This window comes from Lycorma delicatula, chromosome 8 (genome assembly GCF_047948215.1).
Source record: "Lycorma delicatula isolate Av1 chromosome 8, ASM4794821v1, whole genome shotgun sequence".
NCBI lineage: Eukaryota > Metazoa > Arthropoda > Insecta > Hemiptera > Fulgoridae > Lycorma > Lycorma delicatula.
In genome coordinates, this window is record NC_134462.1 from 109,465,669 (window position 1) to 109,490,144 (window position 24,476).

Genomic DNA, 24,476 nt, shown 5'->3' on the forward strand with positions numbered 1-24,476 from the left:
CTAAACGATAAAGACCCATATATCTGCCACATTTAGTAAACCATAAGTTGCAGCCTTTGGCCAGTGGCACGAATATTTACAGTATGAATAAATTTTACACACAGTCAAACGAGTTAATCCTCCTTCGATTTTGTTGTAGAATTTGGTTCTGGTCCATTAGAATATATATATATATATATATATATATATATATATATAATATTAAATGAAATATAAACCACCAAAATACAGTAAATAGATAAGAAGTTAAACTTACCATATTTATTCCAAGAATCAGTTTTCACAAGATCCTGCATCTTTTGGTGGTTTATATTTCATCTAATGTTAAATTTTATTAGCAGATTACTCAATATGTTAATGAATTATTTGAATTAAAAAAATACACACACACACACACACACACACACACACACACACACACACACACACACACACACACACACACACACACGTACACCAGTGTACAATGTGTGTAGTTGATGCAGGTAACATAATTTCCTTGTTTTAGTGGGAATCAAATAAGACCTTAATATATTTACTGATTGATTTTTAATTTTAAAAACTTTGAGGAGAAATCTGTATTGTTTTTACATATTCTCATGATAGCAGTTATGCCAGGGTCTTCTATCTTTGATAGGGAAGAATGTGAACTGATTCTTTGATGACATTTTAATAAAAAAAACTGGTTTATCAATTCCTTGATATGCATCAAAGGTTTATCATCTTTACTTATTTTTTAATATGTAAGATATGCAAAGTGTTTATATTTAGAATGTGGTGCACACAACCACTGGTTTGATACCACATTTTTCAGGTTTTTTGGCAGTGTACTTCCTAAATATATGTAGTGTACCCCCAAAACCAAGAAGCTACTCATCAGCTGTGCATTCTAGTGATGGTTTAAATGTTCAGTACAATGTGAAAACAGTTTATTTTACAAAGGACAAATATTTGTAAAAATCTATAGTTTATATATGTTCATATAGTATTTACAATCAGACAGTTTATTGTAAACTTAAATTTCTGTTGTGACAATTAAAACATGTTTAGGACTGTCTAAAGCATTTCATTAAAAATCAATCTTCAAGTTATGTTTTTCCATATCCATTGATGTATAACTAACTGATATATGCTTCTAATTCAGACTGTTATATCTTTAATAAATCATTTTTCAGAAGAATAATTAATTATTTGAATATTAGGATAACACTCCCTCTGTCTTTCATCATATATTTGTTAAAAAAAAAAGTAACCAGTATTTCTCAATACAACTTTATATGCTTTATCTTGAAATCCTGGTGTTTATATATATTTCTCAATGGAATTTTTTTCTTCTATGATACTTATACAATTAGATCTTGTTTTCATTTTTTTTTGGAAGAGGAAGAAAATAATTATTGAAACCTTACATTTGAAGTTTTATTTTTGTTAGTTATTATTGCCTTCCTACTATTTCTTTTAGAACTGTATCTAACTACTATATAATAATTTTCTTTTTCTCTTGAATAAATTCATCTTCAGATTTATCTATGCAAACTAGTTATAACTACATTAAAACAGAACTGAATCAGTTATAGCAGAAGCAGTAGTAGTGGCTTGCCAACCCATAATGAGTAAATAAAATTTCTCCTAATATTATCATTACAGTGGTAAAATAACTTTTCTTCCTAAACATCTTTTTAATTTGTTTCAACCAAAGGTTCTTACATTTTTAACTTATATATTATATATATAATTATATATTTTATATATTTATATATTTTTATTATTTTAATGTTCAAGTGGTACATTTTAATAATTGTACCGATTTTAATGATTATTTCTTCATTTTATTGAACTTCCATTCTTTAAAGCTTCTTCTAAGGGGAAATTATTAAAAGAATTTTAGAATGAAACATTACACAGACTATATAGACAGTTTAAAGATAGTTTTTATTTGTTTATCATATATATATATATATATATATAAGCTTTCTTGCATATGATGCAAGGTATATTACCAAACACACTGATTATTGATTTAAAAGTACCTTTATTGAAAATATGCTTTCATTTATATCAACTGGATGAAAGTGACTGTTTTTGCAGACGTTTCATTTAATAAGTACTGGAAGTTATGGTTCCATAGAGTGACTGAGTAGTTGAAATTTTGTTCCATGTTCATTCAATGATCTCTCATATTTTAAACCAAGGTCATGAAAACATAATCATCACTGTTTTGTTGACCATTCATGTATCAAATAGAACCTGTGTCTTTTTTTTCAAGTGTAGTTTCTCTACTTAAGCTGGATTGGAATTAACATATATTTTTACATCCCGGAAAGCCTTAGCTCATGTTCAGTTGTAGTCTGTACATTTTTCTCTACATTCATTTTCAAAGCGCTGTTGCCGTTATAGTGCCTTTTGTGCTTCAGAATGATCTTTTTCCCCTTATGATCAATATTTTTAGTAGGCTGAAACAGGATTTTATTTTAAATTTGAATTCTTGCCTTCTGATATTACACTACTTTAAAAACGAATTTAAACCAATATTTTTTTGTGATTGTGAGGGATTAATTGGCTTGTCATGAGCCAACATGACAAATAGTTAGATTTGTTTTAAAGCTATTGATAATGAGAATCCAAGGAGGACTGTATGTAGGTCACTAGTTACAGTTACACTTTAGTGAGGATCTGATCCCCATAATCTAAAGGGAAGAAGGAATCGAGGATAATGAAAAAATGTAAATAGTGAAATGAATACTGCAGAAGGGAAACAAGTCTGCTCAGAGGTTAGCTTTGAGGTGACCCAAATAAATTGAGATACATTGATAAAAAGAACAATATTTGTATTTAACTATACCTTTAATCGGTTTTGAACCTGCATTGCACTATAACGGATAAAGATGAACAATCTAGTAATGAAACTAACCACTGCAATGCAACTAACTAGTTGGATTTGGGATTTTCTATCCATTTGACATGCACAACATTTATTTTATTAGTTGTTGAAAGGGTTAGTAAAATTAAAGTTTTATTTTATTTTTCATATTTTCTAGTAATAATTATTATCAAACATTTTTTATACTTTAATTTTTTTAAATTTTCTATTTATTTACGTTTTTTTTGTAGATGGAATTGATGCCTATCCAATGGAATGCAAGACACAATGAACAGATTTTTTATTTTCTGTAATAACCATGCATATTTTGTGTCTTATTATAATTATGTTAAAAAAAGTTATTTATTTTTACCCTAGTAACATCATTGTATTGTTGGTAATGTTATTAATTACCAAAACCTATAATAGTAATAGTGATAATAATAATAATAATTATTTATTTAGTATTCATCCTTATAGTTTATTATAGTATTAATAATAATATATGTTGTTACTATATGAGTATATTTGTGGTTAAAATATATTTTTTTAATTGTTGTCATGGTTAACAATGAAACTAAAGCACATTAGTATTGATGTAATGATTTAATGTGTACTATACAATTATACGTTGTTGGTTAGATTAAAATTTAATAATTTTTACATTTGACCAAACTTTTCTTTTAAATTACTATTTATTATTATAATATCCCTATCGATTGTCATTAATTTTTTGTTAGATATTAATTATTTCTAATTATTAAATATTTACCTTGATAAGTTCACGATTTGTTCATTAGCTGAGCCCATTTTAGAATAGGATTTATATTATTTTTTTCTTTATTAAAATAAAAATGATTGTAATGATAATAAACGTTTTGGTTTAAAACTACATACGCAATGTTATAAAATAAATTTATGCCTTTGTAAAATAAAAAAAAGTATATTTAAATATGTACATATACTTTTTTTTATTAGTTTACAATCCAGTACGAGAATGGGGTTATCATCCAAATGTCATAGTTTGTTTAGCTACTATTCTTGCATATTGGCAGTGGTTATTTCATTATCTGTTTTTAATTTCAGTCTGGTAATTTTTAAAATATATTTATGTATTTGTAGTTTTTTTATATCTTTTTTTATTAATTTTGAATCACTATCTTTTAATTGATTTTATAAATGTAGTTTTTTTTCATCAGGAAAAGTTGTTTCAATATTAAATTTCTCGAAGAAAGAATTGTTTTATATTTAATAAATCATCCTGGAAAGTTATGTTAGACTCTTTTAGTGTCTTCTTTTAATTTGTGATGTTCTGACACAAGTTCCAGTTCTCTCCATTGTTACATAATACTGAGCTACATCCTGTTGGAATGAAAAATTCCATAACTTTTATTATGAATTGGAATATGTAAAAAGATACATATTTCTTGAAATAATACAAAATTTTTAAAATTGTTTAACCGTTGCAAATCTTTTTAAATTATTTGAAAACTACCCTTTTAAATTGAGAATTAAATGGACCTTGTTTGTTAATTTTTTATTTTATTTTATAACTATTTTATGCTTAACGTGAAATGGAATCCCTGTTATTTGAAAAATTGTTATTTTAGAGGAAGGTAATATAATGTTATTAAATTATTCATTTTTAAAATAAAAATCAGGATAATTCTGGGGCATTGTAAAGAAATATCCTGAAGTGTTTAACGAATTTAGACTTTTTAGTCTTGTAATTTTTGTTTATTACATTATTTTATAGTTATGCTAGGTCATCATTACTTTAAATGTATCACATTGAATTGTAACCCAAAGTTGAAAATTTGTATAGAAATGAATTATTATTTTACATGCAGAATTTTTAATGTATGTAATCATTTACTTTACCCAGTTTTGAAAGCAGTATTAATTTTTGTTAATGTTACAGTATCTGTTTTGTGTAGATTTATTTAGTTTATTTATTTTAAGTGCATTAATTGCATAATTGTTTGGTTTTTTTAGAAAAATCTTTCTGTAATTTGCCCCGTGTTTACATTTTTTTTCTTTCTGTAATGAAAAAAACAGATTCCATAACTTTTGTTATTATATTTATAATTATTATTCCTATTAATGTATCTGTATTTTTCATTAATTTAAAATTTAATTATTTTGTTGTAACATTCTACAGAATGTTTTTGTGCCTTGAATATCATGTACTTTTATTTTGCATGTATTTTATGTACTTTTTTTTTGTATTTGTAAGCTATAATGTACTATTTTGATTTCTATTTATACTTTTTTTTTCATGTTACCATTGTTTTAAAGTTGTGTAAGTAGCTTAATATAGAAAATTGCAGTTTATTATTTCACAGTAAGTTTACTATTCTTATAAAGGGGTTTTTTTTATTATTTACATTCGTTTCTGTAAATCATTTGGAGATATAAGAAATTGGTGATTTTTTTTTGTAATATTTTGGTAATAATACTGGTGATAATTTTCATTGCAGGGGTTCTGCTATACATAATTTATAATCAAAAGTTTTATATGTTTTAAAATTTAATCTATTATTGTGTATATATAAATATATCTTTTTAATATAAGTTTTAGCATGCATATATATGTTTATTTTATATTCCTAACTTACCAGTGCATTAAAATGCAATTACATTTTATGGTTTTAATAGTTATTTTATATTTAAAACAAATTAAACTTTATTTTTCACTAATGCTTAAAATTATTTATTTATTTAATGTGATATATTGAACTGTTACCAATTGTTAATATTATTTTTTTTTTAAAGAAATAATTATACTATTATTATTATTATTAATATTATTTAGGCTAGAGATTATTTTAAAATTTAAACTAAATTGCTACAGCAAAATTAATAAATTTGAGTCGTCTTTTATTTATTCTTAACTTCAAAAAGTAAACAAGTGAAAATGTATTATTTTTTATTTGACTGCTTATTAATAAATAATTATTACTCAGCTTATTTGAACATTATTTTTTTATTAAATATATATGCAATTTTTTTTTTCTAATTTTAATGGAAATTTCTTTTTGTTCTAATTATTTTATTAATTTTTATGAATAATTTTTATTATTATATTCAGTTAGTTTTTTATCAATAGAATTTTTACTGAAATAAAATCTCAAGAAAGTAGTCATAATGAAAACATAATTAGTTTTACTAAAGAAGAAATTCTCTATTGTTTATTTAAAATTTGAAGGGTTCAGAAATAAGAAAAAGTTATAAAAACATTTATTGCAAAAGATTATTGTTTTAAAATAATATACATTTTCACTTTTCTTCGAGGTTTCCTCTGGAAAAACTCTTATCTTTTTCTTCATGCATTTGTTGGATTCCAACTGATAATTATTTGGAGTACTAGTTTTATTATTTCAAACCATCTTAGGATGATAAGTCAGGTAAATTAATGCCTTATTCGTTTACCTGACTAACCGATTTGAACTTTTATTCACCGGTTACACTGTGGATGCAGCTGTGTGGAATAATGCGCTGTCTATAAATGGTCCTTTTTAATGTGACCATTTATTATGTAAGGTATTTTTGAAGAAAATAATTCATTGTAATTTCAATAAAAATTTATAATAATTATAAACTGTTATAAAAAATGAATAATTCATTTTTTATAAGAAATATTACTTTATCGTTGGTAAGATTTTCAGTTGTATTCATTTTAATATAATTTTCAAAATGTTGGAGCAGTTTTGAGTTGTCACTTATCTTTTTTAGCAATAAAAAATACTTAAATGTGAAAACGTAAACTGCTTTTAGCAATAATATATGTTTCTTAAATATTTATAGCTGTGTTTTTTGAGGCTGATGATGATTATTCATGGGAATGTTTGGACAAAAAATGCAATCTTTATTTTATGTGGTTCCTAAAGTAAAATGATATTAGACAGATAAAAACAAAAAGAAACTGACAATAACAGAGTTTTAGATATCAAATAAAATATGTAGAACTAGTTATTTTAAAAGTAAATTAAAGAAATATAATCTGAATAAGTAAAATTTAGATAATTTATCAAATTTTGAGTAAATTTAGCAGTTTATTTTATATGGTTGGTTATTTAGGGTTTTTCATTTTTTTTTCTTTTATGTATGTTTGCTTGAGTTCTATAATAAACACAACTAATATTGATTTAACTCTGAAATTTTATAAAAAGAAATACTTAATATTTATCCCACTGTGTAAAATTAAGTTATCTTTTAAAATAAATTTATGTTATAAAATTAATAATTTAATAGAGATAAGTAAGTAAAGTAAATGTGTCAGTTGAGGAAATGTTTGCAATATATAAATATTTTTTTTAATTTGTGTAAATTGGAAGAGTATATATGAAGTAGTATAGAGTACATTAAATATTTTGAATTTACACTTGTGATATGTACTGTAATTTTTTTTTATGTAATATTTAATTTATAAGTTATACATTTTTTTATTATTTCTGTAATTAGCTGATATTTAATTTATTGTGTGTGTGTGTGTGTGTGTGTGTGTGTGTGTGTGTGTTGGGTGGGTGGGTGTGTGTGTGTGTGTGTGTGTATGCACACACATACACACACACACTCTCTTTCATATTAATATGTTTATAATAATCAACCTCATTAAATTATGAGATTGTCAAGTTGAAATTAAATTTCTTATATGAAAAGTAACTTTTATGTAAATAGTAAAGAAAAGTTGATAAAAATTAAATGCCTGTGATGTGGTTAACTCCTCATATTATCATTACTCCAAAGAAAAAGCATTTTAATGAATTTTATAAAAGTAAAAAAAACTTGATAAATAACATTACATAATGTAAAACTAAAGCTACCCTCAAGCAAAATATTCTCCTCCTTGGAGGGATGGAATTTATTTCACAAGATGATAATGTGATCACTAGTTAATTTCTTTTATCAGTGAACCTGTTTTAGCTAGATCAGCTTAGAATTCAACCCTTACATTTACAAACTCAATCTATCTGAGTGAGATTGAAAATCTATCCTTATATTCGATAGCCAGTATTGAAAATGATCTATCCATACTTCCATTTTACTTTTGTATTAAGTTGTTTTAATATAATATTGCATTCCCTGTAAACAAGTATGTTTCTTATCGGTTCTTTCGTTTTACAATTTCTAATGATGACACTCTTACAACAATCAGTCGATGCGAATGTTCTTCTGCATTGCATTACAAATATGTTTATGAATCAACGAAAAACTTTATCATCTTTGTTCTTGAGTCTCATTTGAAAGATGCTTGTAGATTGAACCATATTTACACTCCCTTTCAGAGTATGTATCTTGAACGTGCTGCATTTTAAACAGCCTTTGCTTCTGTATGGTTGATTCTTGACAGCAAATCCTATCCTTTCTATCATATTGTCAAGTTGTTTTGAATGAGCCTATTTTATTTCAAGAAGAACATTACCTTCCCTTAGGAGTAGTCCCTTTTGTATTCGTGCCCGTATTTCTCCTTCAAAGAAGTTACAAAACTATAAAGAAGAAAATAAAAGATTTTGAAAAAAACATTGAACTGACTTCAAAAAGAAGAAAAGGAGAAACATTTTACAGAAAATGAAAGCACTACAGGGTCTGTACTGAAAGTAAGGAGACAGTATAGAAAATACAGTTTGTTTGACAAAGTCTTTCAATACACCTAGTATTCTTCAAAATAGAACCTTGGGCATTGACACAGCAAGCCCAGTGAGTTCACCTTTACTGAAAATTAACGGGTACTGCAAAGCACCATAAAATTTATGAGTATCAGCTATGCATTTCAGTGTTTTATCATGTGCCCGTAACACTATATCTCGTGGAGAGCATGGGTCACCAGTATCCAAAACAGCAACCTCATTGATCATCGGCGCATTATAACGCCTCTCATGTTCGCCACGTGGAGTCCGATCAGCATGAATGACCACTATGTAATTATCTGGAGGCCAGTTTTCTATTGCACTTTTAAAGGTATTTACCAACAAATTGTGACTGTGTAACATTCATTGAATTTTCAATACTGTATCTCTTTCGACACCTTCAATATACTGACAACGACGGTTTACTTCATTTTCTTCATCACCCGTAAAATACACCAGCAAAAATTTATGCTGTTCATTATATGCTGGAAAAAGTGATCCAATTTGATGATATATCTGTCCTTGTACAGTAAAATTTGGTGAAAATCCGGGCATTCTTATCACTTTATCTACTCTAAAGGATGTCATTTGGAAGCAAGAGTTATACTTTCTGATTTTACTTAAAAATTGCTTCGACTCATCTGTAACACTTAAATATAGAGTGTTCAAAGGTTCCTCTGGTTCACCAAGTAAAGGAAGCGAAACTTTACCACTGGAACAGCACATTCCAGCAGTTTCATCTTTCCATTTCAAAGCATCGCAATTCTGACATCTTCTTTTCATTGAGCCAATATCAATTAAAGAATGCTTATGGTATTCAAGTGAAGGATCTTATTGAAATTCAGAATTATTAAATACAGACCAATTGTTATGCATTAAATTTTCGACGCGCACGATTTGCATTCCTGCGTCAATGATTCTTCTCACCGGCGATTGCTCTGGAGTTTCTTTCGCTCTTATAGCTGCCTGCTGTTCATCTTGTCTTTCTAAACGAATTTGTGTTTGAATTGGCGTTTCAGCTGCTGTTAAGGTAGCTTGGCGTTCAGCTTGCTCATCTAACCTTTCTTGTCTCTTAGAAGTTGTTTCACCAGCCCTCAAAGCACATTGTCGCCTCGCTTGTTGTTGTCATTGTAGTTCTGCGTGAGCAGAAGATTCTTGAGTTCGAGCAACTCTTGCCGCCCGGGCCCGTGATGAATCCCTGGACAGGTTAGATTTGCGCTTCTGAGGCATTTTAGAAAAAAACAAATTAAAAACTGAAAATAGCGTTAGAAGTAAAACAATAAACAGTCACTTAACCTCAAAAACTGGAATGTTTTAGTATTGCTTAGAAGTGACAGAAGAATAACAATAAATATAGAAGGATTCGAAACAGCAGAAGCATACTATACTCAATTGAACAGTGACTTGACCGTCGGTATTACAGTGTTGGATTGGCACTTTATTTCATTTACTTACTGGAACGCCTGATGACTTGAATTTGATCAAATTTTTTGTCGGATGATCATACCTACCAATATAAATTTTTTTACCCTTCAGAAAAAATATTGTTTTTTTTTACTAAAAAGTGTTCTATGTCCTTCGCAATACCTTTGAGAATATGTGTACGAAGTTTCATGATGATTGGTTGAGTAGTTTCTGCGTGAAAGCGTAACAAACAACCTCACATTCACATTTATAATATTAGTAAGGATAAGGAAAGAGATTTGTCTGCGTATATGGCATATGCACACACACACACACACACACACACACACACACACACACACACACACACACACACACACACACACACACACACACACACACACACACACACACACACACACACACACACACACACACACACACACACACACACACACACACACACACACACACACACACACACACACACACACACACACACACACACACACACACACACACACAAATGGATAAAAACTACTAGTGAATGAATGCACCAAAATGGCTTGCTTAAATATTTTATAACTGACAATAAATTCATGGATTCAAAAAGCTTTTTATACGTGTTTTTACATTCATATTAAGCTTGCTATTTTTTTATGTTCATAGGTAGTTTTCATTAAAAGCAGCATGCTAGAATATTAAAATATATATATATATATCCTCCACTCTTCCACACCCTTTCACATCAAACTAAAAAAAAATTGTGGTTTTTAATTGTTAGAAGTACATTCACTTAGATGTTGATACTTGTTTTATTAATAATTTTATTTTGAGTGAAAAAGTAGAATTTTTGCTATTAAATATAGATTTGAAACATTTTAAAGCGTTAACTGTATGTTTAAAGTGATTTAAATATTACATCCATGCCTTATATTCATATTTATTTTTCTTACATTCCAACCATAAAATTATGCTTTTAATGGAATTAAATTTTGTTGTAGATTTTGAATAGAAAACAGGTTTTTAATATAAGTTAGTTGATAAAATTCACTGCTTTATCCAGCTTATTACTAAATGGGTTGGGTTTAAAATTAAATATGTTTTAAAATAAATCAGTTAGAGGGGGAGAGATCTTACAGAAAAAATAATTAGGTGCATTAGTTATATTTAAAAGCATTACATTTGATTACTTTGATTGTGGAAAGAATCATAATGGTTTAGAATCTGGAAAGGAAGTTAAAGTTTAAATAGGTGATTATTGTAGAAACTAAAAATAATGTAACATTGTGTTGAAAGAGAAAAATTTCTATAGAAATCAAATGGGCAAGAAAAATTATCTATAAGGTAACTCATGAAAAAAATTAAATTAATTGAAGCAAATTATGTTAGTATTTTATACATTTAAAAAAATGTATTTTTGTAAGATGGAACTTGAAATTTATTTGAAGGATATATATAGAATGTAATTAAATTAATTGGTTTGTTTATATTGAAAAAAAAAAAATTAATGCAATATTTGTATATTTAAGAACTGTTATAGTAGGTTTACATAAAAATGTGAAGTAAATGTGAAATTTAAAGTTAAAGGGAGAATTTTGAAGTTATCTGTTAGGCAAACACAAAACATATATCAGACTGGTCAAGTATAATTGGACAGAACCAGTAGTATTCTTTATATTGATAACTTCATTGTCATAGAACTTCATGAGAAGTTAGGTGGATGTATTATCGTAATTTTTGTGCTGTCTAGACAGATGCTTGAGAGAGAAAATTTAACATTTTTCGTGATTATAAAAATATCTGCAGTAATCAAGCAACAGAATATCAGTCTGTTTTTTGGAATTGATTTCCTTGTATTTATTTTTGAGTTAGTTAAAACTGTACACTACAGTCAAAAATATGATTGAGAAATTATTTAGTAAAACTTATTTTAAACACATTCTTTGCAGGCTGTTCTTACAATGCTGGCCAAAATTTTATTAATTATTTTATTTTACCATGCCGTTTATAATGAATTCAGGGAGAAAAATGTTCAACTAATTGTCGAAAGTAAAGAATTTCTGCTGTAATTTTATTAGATTAGATTTTCACTAAATTGTGAACAATACAAAAAATGTTAATTCAACAAAATAAATTAAGACAAGCTAAATAAAACATTTTGTAATTGTTTTTTCATAGTTTTTATTATTGAAGTTTGCTTTAATGTAATCAATCCATGAACCATTCAATCAAAAATGGTTAGAAACCAAAATTATAAATCATAGTAGTTATTAGATTATGTTTTATCTAGAAAATTTTCATTTTGAGTTCCTGGAAATGAATTTATGTTTTAATTCTGTGATAATATTTATCAAACTGTATTGATAAGACAAATGTAATTCTTCATACATATTATTTAATGACTCTTCATTATGCTTACAAATGCTAAAACTTATTTAAGAGTAGTGCTTTAGAAATGATCTTTAGCTAAAGATTATGGAGATAATGTTTTTATAAAAAAAAAATTATTTAATAACTCTTCATATGATTATGTTTTTAATAGTATTAACATATTTTTGCAATCTTGTCTTTGCTTTAATAAAATTGATTAAGTAACCAAATTTTCATGTAAAAAAATTACGTTTAGTATATATTTTAATAACAAAAATGAATTAAATGAAATGATCTGTTATAATATTACAAACTGCTAGTCACTTTTCAGGAATTGAATGCAGGTAGAAGAATTACAAGGCAGATGTATTTTATTCTTGTGTGCTGTATATTTCTATTAATATGTTGTGTTGCCACAGGCAATAAAGTATGTTTGTTAGTGTTTAATTATGTAGTCTAATCTCAGGATAATTTTAAATTCCGTCAATAAATTTGCATAAGTTGTAGGATAGTTTCACATTTATAAAATTATGTAATCTATTCTATTCAACAAATTTTAAGATTAGGGTCCTATTGTGATTTAGCTAAAGTATGTGTAATAAAAATTGTTTTAAAATCTGTAACTAGTTAATGAAAATCAGGGCCAGATCCACAGTATGAATGTTCTTTGTATGCCTCTTTTATCACTTGATAAATTGTATTTATCTATTGAATAATCATATATTGGTTGTCTAAATAGTACTGAGCCTTTAGAGGTCAAAATTAATAACATGTTTAAGGTTATTGGAAAATTACATTACGAGACCACATATGCACGTTTTTTTTCCGATAACTTTGCCATTTTTCTGGCAGTACATAATCCCATTGCTGTAGAACTACTGTGGTTTCAGATCAAAACAGGCCTCTTTTGAAACTAACTTAACATCATTCCGGGAGTTCTGCAGAGACTGAAAAAAATGATAGGCTGGCAGTGCCATGTCCAGACTATATGGTGGATGCATTAAAACTCCCCAGTCAATTCTCTCAATCTCTGATGGGTCATTAAAGATGTATACAGTCTGATGTTGTCAATGCGGTATATGATACTCTTTCTGTTGGCCACTTCAGGCCGTTTCTTTTAAATTGCTTGGTGCAATCGTGCTAGCCTTCGACAATATAAGTCTTGAGTTTATTGTTGTGTCTGATGGCAGTAGCTCATTATGCACAATGCCCTTTCAATCCCACCAAATGCACAGCATAGCTTTCTGAGTGTCACTGTGGGCTTTGCCACAGATCTTGGAGCTTCTCGATGCTTTGACGTGATCTTTCTTGCACATTGTTGTCATAGGTTATCTACTTTTGATCATTCGTGATCAGCTGCTTCAGAAACTGCATGATTTCGTTAGATCTTTGTAGAGATTCGCAGAAATTCGATTGAGTAAATTTTTCTGAGTCAGATCATGCATCAAGCTTCTTTTTATATCCAGCTTTCTCAGAATGGTTTTATCACCATTTGGTGATGAATGTTTACGTCATTCGCAGTGTCATGACTGGTTACATGCTGGCCTTCCTTGATTTTTGCCAGAATGCGCTAACACTATCTTGTGCGCAAAAGGCTCAATACTTTTTTTAGACTACTTATATTTTTTTTTTTATAATCAAAAACAACCTGAACAAGAACAGAATTACAAAGTAAATGAAATGACACTTACCTTATTTTATTCCAATAGCACTTCATGGGATTCCATATCATTAGTTTTACATAAAAAATATAATTTATATAAAATTACATATCAAACATAACTTGTTTTAAAATTAAAAGATTAAAATATGTATACAAAGACATATAAGTATTGACAACATATAAGTCTTATAAGTATTGACTTAATAAATATATATATGTATATATATATATATATATATATATATATATATAATTATGATTAAATTTGCATATTACTTTTTTTATTTTATATATTAAATTTTTACAAATACATATATATTTATAAAAATTGATTGAATTTTGAAATCATCATACCCCTGAATAAATAGCTAGGAAGAGTGTCTTTGCAGTAGTAATTGAATACTCAAAGCTCAAAGTTGTCATTTGTAAATATTTTCCCCAAACAAAACCAAATTGGCCTGCAAGAGAGAAAATACTTCAGTTTACATAGCTAAAGAAGTTTTGCATTGAAATTACAGAGAAATCTATTTGATACATTTCATTGTAGGCTAAATGAACAAGTTTTATTACATAAAAAGATATCATGAATCATTTAACATCTACTCTTATTTAATATGGTTTCTGTTTAACTGTGAATTATATTTTATTTATATGTATCATATATGATAGATTAAAGTATACAGTCTGTGATGTTTAAATGTTTTAGTTTGTTATTGAAAATACATTGTATATTGTTTTGAAATTTTACTGCATTTTAACCTTTCTACTGTGATAACTTCATTTTACATTTGCAGTAACACGTTTTTAGTTAATTAATTGAATGTTTTATCTGTAAATTAGGCTTACATCTATTGGAATGATTTAAAAAAATCATTACTGTAATTGTATTTTTTTTTAAATTTATTTGATGTAGGTCTCCTCACAGATAACAAGAATAAAGTGTCTGTATTTTTTTTTTATGTTTAAACCTTTATTTTGCCCAAAATTTATAAAATTAAAATAAAGGAAACAATTAGTTCTATTTAATTTTACAAATTATTTTGGTAAAACTTTTGAAAAGATGTTGCCTGTGATCCATTATTGTGAGTTGGGACCATTTGTTTACATTTACACATATAGTATTGACCGTTGTTTTATTTGGCTGACAGTATTTATCATTTTTTAATGTATCTGTAAACCAATTTAAAAAAAAATATATTGTGATTATATGTAGATTGTTTTAGCATAATAGCTTATTGAATTAATTGATTTATAAATGTAGTCAATTTCAACAGGGTATTTTAAAAATGTTAAAATACCTATTATTGTATCCATGATATTGTTAAGACCTTATATGAAGTACATTAATTATTATTTTCACATCTTTTCTTACTCAAATGATTTAATATAACAATAATGAAAACTTCTTACAGTTTAACTTTGGTTAATTGAAATGTTACCCGATTGAGTTTGGGATAGTAAGGGTTTAATAGCTTTAGTGCTGAATAAGGATAATATAAAATGTTATTTAGATAAATTTCAATTGAAGCTAAAATTTTTTTTTTTGATCTTCAGTCATTTGACTGGTTTGATGGAGCTCTCCAAGATTCCCTATCTAGCGCCAGTCATTTCATTTCAGTATACCCCTTCATCCTACATCCCTAACAATTAGTTTTATGTATTACAAACGTTGCCTGCCTGCACAATTTTCCCGTCTACCTGTCCCTCCAACATCAAAGTGACTATTCCAGGATGCCGTAATATGTGGCCTGTAAGTCTGTCTCTTCTTTTAACTATAATTTTCCAGATGCTTCTCTCTTCATCAATTTGCTGCATTACCTCTTCATTTGTCACTTTTTCCACCCATCTGATTTTTAACATTCTCCTGTAGCACCACATTTCAAAAGCTTCTAATCTTTTCTTCTCAGGTACTCCGATCATCAAGTTTCACTTTCATATAAAGCTACACATACTTTCAAAAATGTTTTCCTGACATTTAAATTAGTTTTTGATGTAAGCAAATTATATTTTTAACTGAAAGCTTGTTTTGCCTGTTTAGTTTGACATTTTATATTGTTCCTGCTTCATCCATCTTTAGTAATTTTACTTCTCAAATAACCAAATACCTTCATAATCTTTTCTCTTCCAATTTTTATATTTACGGGCCCATTTACATTATTTCTACTACATTTCATTACTTTTGTTTTTTTCCTGTTTATTTTCATGCGGTAGTTTTTGTGTAGATTTCATCCATGCCAGTCACTGTTTCTTCTAAACCTTTTTTATTCTCAGTAAGAATTACTATATCATTGGCAAATCGTAACATCTTTATCTTTTCACCTTGCACTGTTACTCTGTATCTAAATTGTTCTTTAACATCATTAATTGCTAGTTCTATTTAAAGATTAAAAGGTAATGGGTATAGGGAACATCCTTGTCAGACTCCTTTTTTTATTACAGCTTCTTGAAGTTTAAAAATACCATAAATTTAGATCATATTTATTTTTAATTACTTTATAAATTAAATAAAAAAGTAAAATATTAGTAATTTAGAAGCTAACATAACATATTAATACAATATTTGTCATGTGAATGATCTAACAGAATGTGATATTGTGTTATGTAGATAAATATGACTCGCCTATAGTTATTGATAAAAAAAATTGCATGCTATAACGTAATACAAATTTTTAAAATTTAAAAATGTTAAATGCTACCTTTTTTTATTTTTTAATTTAACTAATTTTCTTTTATGAAGAGAAAAATTTCATGTTTCCCCATTGTAAACAATTGTAGTTTGTGGTTGGCTATTTGATAATGGTTAAGATTTTAACTTTTTATTGTATATTTCACATTTTGGTTAAGCATGGTTTTGCTGTATTTTGATTATTGTTTATCAAATATTATATGAAGTAACTATTATTTTTTTCTTCAAAAAAACATTCAATTTTTATAAAAAAAAAAATGTAATAAAATCTTACAGAGTTTTCATTTAATGTTAAGTTATGAGTATAGTATCAGTTTTACTGTGATTTTTTGTTTTTTTATTTATTAAGTTAAAAAAATATTTGTTATGTTTTCAGTTTTCCTAGAATGCATATATCTGTACTTTATGTCCATCAATTTAGCAGAGTAGAATGCTTTATGTGCTTTTTGTTATGCAGCGTAGATTTAAGAAAATTATTTTTATGGATCAGTAGTAAAACAATTAATTTTGTTAAACCTATAACTATTGTTTGATTTTTTATTTTTCCACCTTGAGGGACTTGTCATAAATGTTAGCATGATTAATGTGTACATGAGAGTACGCAGTAAGCAGTATAGTATCTGTCCTTTTGCCGTGACAAAACATCTGCTGTAATAGATGAAATAGTTTCAGTGATCTTTTCTTTTAAATGGTCCAGATATTTTGTTTTGATAAAGAACATTTGTGTCTTTATATAACTTCACAAATAAAAATTCGTAGAGGTAAAATGTGGAGACTGTGGAAATCAGGCTATCAGCTCATTTCGTCCAACCCATTGCTGAGGAAGTGTATCAGTCAGGTGGAAAAATATGAAGGTGCTACGTCTAACTGAAAATGGAATTCTATTATTATATTTGGGGACTACATACCCTTATCTAGGTATTTCCCAATGTAATTTTTACAGTGAAGAAGAAGGGATAATTACTCTCGTTTTATCTGATTGCGCACCAAACTTGGCTTTCATGTTGATGTTCCATAATGACATGAGGCAATTCAGTTCACCCTATGTTTGGAAAATTTTGTCGTTTACTGGTCCCAGAACATGAAATGTAACTTCAAGTTACCTGAAATAGACTAAAACTCCTCATCCTGATTTAATCTATGCAGTATTCTACAGTGAATTCAATTAAAATTGTTTAATTTTGTCCTGCGGATAAATTTTATATAACATCTGAACCGGTAAAGCATTGTCGTTTTTTAAAAAAAGATTGTTTTTGGAATGTATAGCTATACAGAGTACTTTCACACAGATTTTTTTTCCAGGTTACACTAATAATTTGTTTTACAGCTTCAAACTGATTTTGCCAGGTACAGATGGTTGTCCTAGATGACCAGTAGGCTGCGTTTTTCTCAGAGTTGGTTGTCTCATCAGTAAATTTTAATTTCTTCGTTGAACACACAACAGCATTCAGCCCAAATAACTGTAACCAATGTAGACACAGGACGTCACAAAATACATTGATTGAACCTTCCTCTACATTATAGTCATATGATTAACAAGTTTCAAGCAGCTGTTGACATGGTAACACAGCATGGATGTAATGGTATTAGAACTTATTTATGTATTGAAAACTTTGAGAGTTTCTCTATATTTTGATTTGTTTTTAATGTTTCTGGCATGCTTTGTTCCAAAAATATGACTGCTTAAAATCCCTCCTTATTTTTATAAACATACTATGTGTAATATAAACTCCACCATTATTTTAGACATTGTGTGTGTGCGCACATGCATGCGTGCATGTACACACACACACACACACACACATATATTTTGATTTTTCTAAATCAATAATCAACTTGAACAACCCAAGTATGGAACTACAAAAAAAATGAAATGACACTTAACTTATTTTTCTTTTCTTTATTTCAATAGCTCTTTCGTAGGATCTCGTATCATCAGTTGTGTATAATCATATAAAATAACATATCAAAACAAACATTTTTTTCTTTTTGAAAAAATTAAAATATTAAAATTATTATTACTATCATATATAGAAAACATGAAGTCAATTAAATAAAATAAGTACATATATTTAAATGTGATGTCAATTAAGAATTAAAAATTAACTTTAAAATTAAAATAATTAGAAAATTTATACCTTGAAACCTGGCCAGCCAATGTTACATTACTGGCTAGATTTGAAATTCTTTATATACATTCTGATTATATCTATTTTTATCTAAAAATGTGCTGCCATCTGTTGCTGCTTTTATAATAGTGTCATCTTCGTACTCTCTCTGAAAGTTGATCAAGTTGGAGATTCTTTTGTACTTATATAAAAAATAAAATCTCTCCAAAATTTATATTGGTTTTATATATAGATTTTATTAAAATTTAATGTATATATATATATATATGTTTGAGGCTTTATCTTTAATACTTTAAATGTGGATATTTAAAAAAAAAATAAATGAAGGTCAATGAATGAATGGTGAACGGCTGCATCAGATGTTAGATGCATATTTCTACATTACTTTTTTCTCATGTTTGTATACAGTCATCACATGTCTGAAAATTAAAAAAGTCGTGTGTGCATAAACCTTTTTGAAAAAGTAACAGTAAAATTTCATAGTGTATTTTTTTTTTTTTGCTAATGTTTAAAATATGTTTGTAAAATAATGACATTATTTATTAACATTAACATATTAACTATTAATATGTTTTTCTTTCCATAAAGTTATATATAAATAGTCATAAAGTTAAAATCATGTTTTCAATCCATTCAGTACTTGTCCTGGTTAAATATATTTTATAATAACATTTCAACATCCAATGTGTAGAAAATAGAACAACATAAACATATTATTTGTGATATCCATTGTTACTGCAGTTCAAGGGTTCATGAAATGACTTTGTAACTGTGTCAAAATATCTCATAAAACACATATAAACATTTTTAAAATCAGATACTCACGAGCTTGTAAGATATATGTAAAAACATATAATCTTCTAAGATATATTTACAAATTAAAGACTGGAAACTTGTAGCTGGTTACCTAACATTAAAATCCATTTTTATATTACTGTTTTAAGCCAATTTTTTATGAACAAAACAAGAAAGAGCAGAACTAAACTTATAGTAACATGCATTGCTTGTACCTTCTCTTAGAAATAAAAAAAATTATTTAAACTAAATATCAGATTTTCTATTATTATTTTAATCATATTCCAATGTTAGACGTGGTTATAATAGTAATTTTGATGAGGATAGTTTATTTAATGAATTAAATTAAATAATAGATTAACAAAAAGGCAAATCCTTACAAGGAATTATACCTGAGACCAGCTGATTAAGAAGCCAGCATGTTTACCACCACTACACCGATCAGACAGTCAGGTTTGTCTTTAAATTTTATTTAATGCTAAATAAATTAACATTTCTTTTCTTATTCCACTGAAGCCATGTTCTGTCATTTATTTGTGTAAATAAATAGTGATGAAATATTGTATATTATCATTGTGGATTGGATATAATGAATCATATTAAGTTGTGATTAATGTTGTATTAAATTTATATGATCCTGATACTAGATAATATATACTATATATAATATATTACTATATATATATATATATATATATAGTATTGTATATATTAAGTAATATATATAATATATATTATAAGAGCCTTTAAATGGAGGGGATTATATGTTTGCATGCATGCTTATTATGATACTTTTTAATTACTCTGATAAACATAATATTTGTTTCCTAACATGCGATACATGATTTTAATCTGTTTTTTGATGCTGAAAATGAATGTGAACTCAGAATCTTTCTATCGCCCTTCATTTTTGAAAATTAAAAAATTTTAATTAAAATATTTTTTGCATTTTTCAACGTACAAGCATTTTAAGCTCCTATATTGTATTTTGTTAGCTCATTTTTTATTGTTAACTTGGTTAACATAATTTGTTATCTATAAATAAACAGTACTAGACAAAGAATTAAATCATATCATTGTCACATATTATTACATCATAACTAATACTGAGGAATGAGCCTACATGGACAAAATTAATCATGCCCGTGCGTGGTGCCAAAACTTGTAGCAGAAAACACAGCTGTGTTGTTTATATTAAGCGCTGGGTTTATGAATGAACTAATTTTGTTCAGTCTTATTGTTGTCTTAAGTTTGTTAACAGTGCAGTGCCATAATGCCTCGAAATTGTGTAAATGATGTGGATGCCTTTTGTTATGTATGTGGTAAGTTTACCATAAAATCAAATAGAAAAACCATTACATCTTTAATTAAAAAAGCATATCATTTGTACTTTCAGTGTAAAATTGGTGATCAGGATAAGATGTGGGCTCCTCATATAGTATGCACTAATTGTTCTGTATATTTAAGAGGATGGCTGAAAGGTACACAAGGAAGGCTCTGCCTTTGCCATTTGTTGTACCTATGGTTTGGTGTGAACCAAAGGATCATATAACCGATTGTTACTTTTGTTTAACAAGTGTGTCTGGAATTTCTAAAAAATCTAAACATACTGTAAAATATGCTTGATTACAATCTGCACTCAGGCCTATACCTCACAGTGAAATTATTCCAGTTCCTGAGCTACCTGTGAGTGTATGTTTCGAAAGCATTGATGAAGAATCGGCCAGTACTGAAGAAGACAACAATAATTTTGATTTTTAGTTATCTTTCAATAAGCCACATCTTATATTACAAGGTGAATTAAATGACTTGTTAGGGATTTAAATTAATCAAAAAATCAAGGTGAACTGGTAGGATAACACTTGAAAAGTTGCAAGATTGGAATTTACTTAAAAAAAATACAAAAATTTCAAGTTTTTGAAGCCGGCAAAAAGAACTTTCTCAGTACTGTATTGATGAAAATAATTTAGTTTATTGCACAAATATTGATGAGCTTATGTTGCACTTAGGAGAAGTTCATAAACCTGAGGACTGGTGCCTTTTCATAGATTCGTCCAAGTATAGTTTAAAAGTAGTTTTAATGCACAACAGTAACAAATATCCTTCGATACTAATCGCTTATGGTATTAATTTGAAAGAGACATGATGTGATGAAAGACGTTCTTGAAAAAATAAATTATAAAAACCATAGCTGGAACATACGTGGTGATTTGAAAGTTATAACTACTTTGTTAGGCATGCAGTTAGGTTGCACTAAGTACATGTGTTTTCTTTGCGAATGGGACAGTTGAGCTAGGGATAAACATTATGTTACCTTCCACTATGTAAAGAGTGGAAGAAATGAAACAACTTAACTCCAAATGAAAAATATTATTCAAGAGCCCTTAGTTGAACCCAAAAAAATATTTCTACCCCTTCCTCATATCAAACTAGGACTAATGAAAAATTTTGTAAAAACAATGAAGAAGGATAGTCCTGAATTTTTGTACATCAAGCAGAAATTTCCGATTGTAAGTGAAGGAAAAATTTAAGAAGGAAATTTGTTGGTCCTCAAATAAGACAGTTGGTCAACGATGTTGTATTTAACTCAATGTTAAATAATGTAGAAAGTTCAGCTTGGGCTTCATTTAAAGATGTTTGCAAAAATTTTACTGCCAAACAAAAATCAGACAATTACCATGATATTGTTAATCAACGTCTTACTTCATACAGAGCTATGGGATGTAATATGTCTGAAAATACATTTCCTCCACTCATATCCGGATTTTCCCCTGGTCAACCTCGAAGACGTAAGTGACAAACACAGTGAACGTTTCCACCAAGACATTTTGGCGATGGAAAGCCGCTAAAGGGAAGTGGAATACTAACATGCTAGCCGATTACTGTTTGGACATTAATTCGGTATGTGCCTGAGGCTATTTATAAAAGAAAAGCATCAGCAAAATCATTCTAATACAGATATGGCCATGCAAAATTATAAATTTTACAGATTTTAACTATGTTCTCCCTTAATTTTTTTTGAAGCGAAATTTATTTAAAACTAAGGGTGATAGAAAAATTGTATTTACAATTGTAATGTATGCAAAAAAGCAGTTCAAGAAATGGTATCACATTTAGAAACATTAAAAAAACAATTTTTGTCTATCAATTTGTTAAAAAAGTGTATATATTTGCTTTTGTTTTAAGACCCGTAAATTTGACTTCCCTTTTTTAAAATAAAATCCTCTAAGTATGTCAGCATTTTTGCATTTCCATAGATTGTAAAGCTGTATAAAGAAAAAAGGCAGTGATATCTTTCTTTGTAAATGATAGAATCTTTTTACAACTGTAATTATATAAAAAAAATTAGCTAAGATGAGATCAATGAATTTATACCTGAAAAAATACAAAATTTATTTTCTCGTAACAACCCAGATATTCCAAAAAAGAAATCAGGTGTTGCGTCTGATTACGGCACTAACTGTTGAGCCGTTTGACTGTGAGTTTTATATATCTTACAATTTTATCTTTTTATTAACTAGAATTTTTAACAGAAGCAGTTATGGAGATTACTTATTACAGCGTTCATAACAGTACATTGAATACTCACATCAATGAGAATTATTCCATTGCATCAGGTGTTATCACAGAAGTACTTCTATTTAAAAAATCAACACGTGAACTTCTGCCTCACATTTTGTCTTTTTCTTTTGAGTTATTCAGGCAATAAGTAATAAAATAATTGGTTGTAAGCTCTTTTGTTGAACCTCCCCTACACCCACAAAAATGTATGGTGTGCAGTATCGAGACAATGAATAATAGGATCCTTATGTTTTTTAAAAAACTTGATACTACGATCTACCAAGAAATTATCCAACAGTAAATAGCCTTACTGTAAGAGGAGGAGCTTGACTGCTGTTTGCAGCAGGACAGCGCCACTTGCCATTCAGCTTACTCTAGTGAAGATGCTACAATATTTTTTTTTGGTGGAAGAGTCATTTCTAAAGGGTTGTGGCCACCAAAATTTCCTGATCTGGTTAGTCCAGACTTCTTTCTGTGGAGTTACTTAAAAGAAATAGTTTATAGGAGCAATCTACACACCCTGCAGGAATTGAAGACAAACATTACCAGTAAAATCCAGGAAATAGACAAGGTACAGCTAACAGGAGTAGCCAGGAATGTGTTAAATGCATTGACAAGTGCATAGAAGACGATGGACATCATTTTCAATATCTTCTGTAAATTATTTTGTAGGTAATTGCTAATAAACTATTATTTATAGACTAAACTAAGTGATAGGGTTTCTTTTTAAGTTGAACACTCTGTTTTTACCCTTTTGCTAATTACCATTATTTATTCTATTTTTATGTAAAGTTCAACAAAATAAAATGGAATGCTTAAAAGTGTTAACTGTATAGTAAATTTTAGATCAATTTCGTTCTAATGAACTTGTTCTCATACTGATTATTCAGTTGGTATTAAATTATTCAAGATGTATAACTGAATAGTTTAGATTTTTATATAGTTTAATACTGAATGAGGTATACTATAAATATATTGAATTAAAAAAAAACGGTCATATTCAAAAAAATAAAAACCTATTACTTGATTTCTTATTTGCAGGTTATTACTTCTTTTTATGATTCTAGGACGTTCTCTTTGCTATGTAATTTTTTTATGCTCGGAAGTAAAGCAGTAAACCAAGCTATAGTATTTAAACAATTTTTAAAGTTCTGCATGTCTTACTACTGTAAATTAGAGATGTGCAGAGTCACTAGTGTACTAAATAGTTTGGTAGCTACTGCTATTGATTACTTGCACTTCGTTTTCTGTTTGTATTATTTTTATATAAACTTTTATCTGTATGTGTGTTATATATATATGTTATTTTTTTTAGTATATCAGCACTTTTATTACTCCTAGGCATGCAAGAAGTATTGATATGCATAATTAATAT

General features: G+C 27.8%; 1 protein-coding gene across 6 annotated transcripts in view; it reads left to right on the top strand.

Moving 5' to 3' along the window:
- iPLA2-VIA (calcium-independent phospholipase A2 VIA) overlaps window positions 1-24,476 on the top strand; it is a 135,941-nt gene that overhangs the window by 89,429 nt on the left and 22,036 nt on the right. Inside the window, exon 15 of one of the 6 annotated variants that reach the window (XR_012757359.1) lies at window positions 17,964-18,199. The exons of 3 other annotated variants lie outside the window; for them this stretch is intronic. Coding sequence is in view for 2 of the 3 variants with exons in the window: in XM_075372799.1 (XP_075228914.1) it covers window positions 3,112-3,152 (41 nt within the window). In the remaining variant the exon portion in view is untranslated. Of the gene's footprint in view, window positions 1-3,111; window positions 3,430-17,963; window positions 18,200-24,476 lie in introns of those variants that run through there. 2 more of the 6 variants (XM_075372799.1, XM_075372798.1) reach the window with 2 other exon arrangements.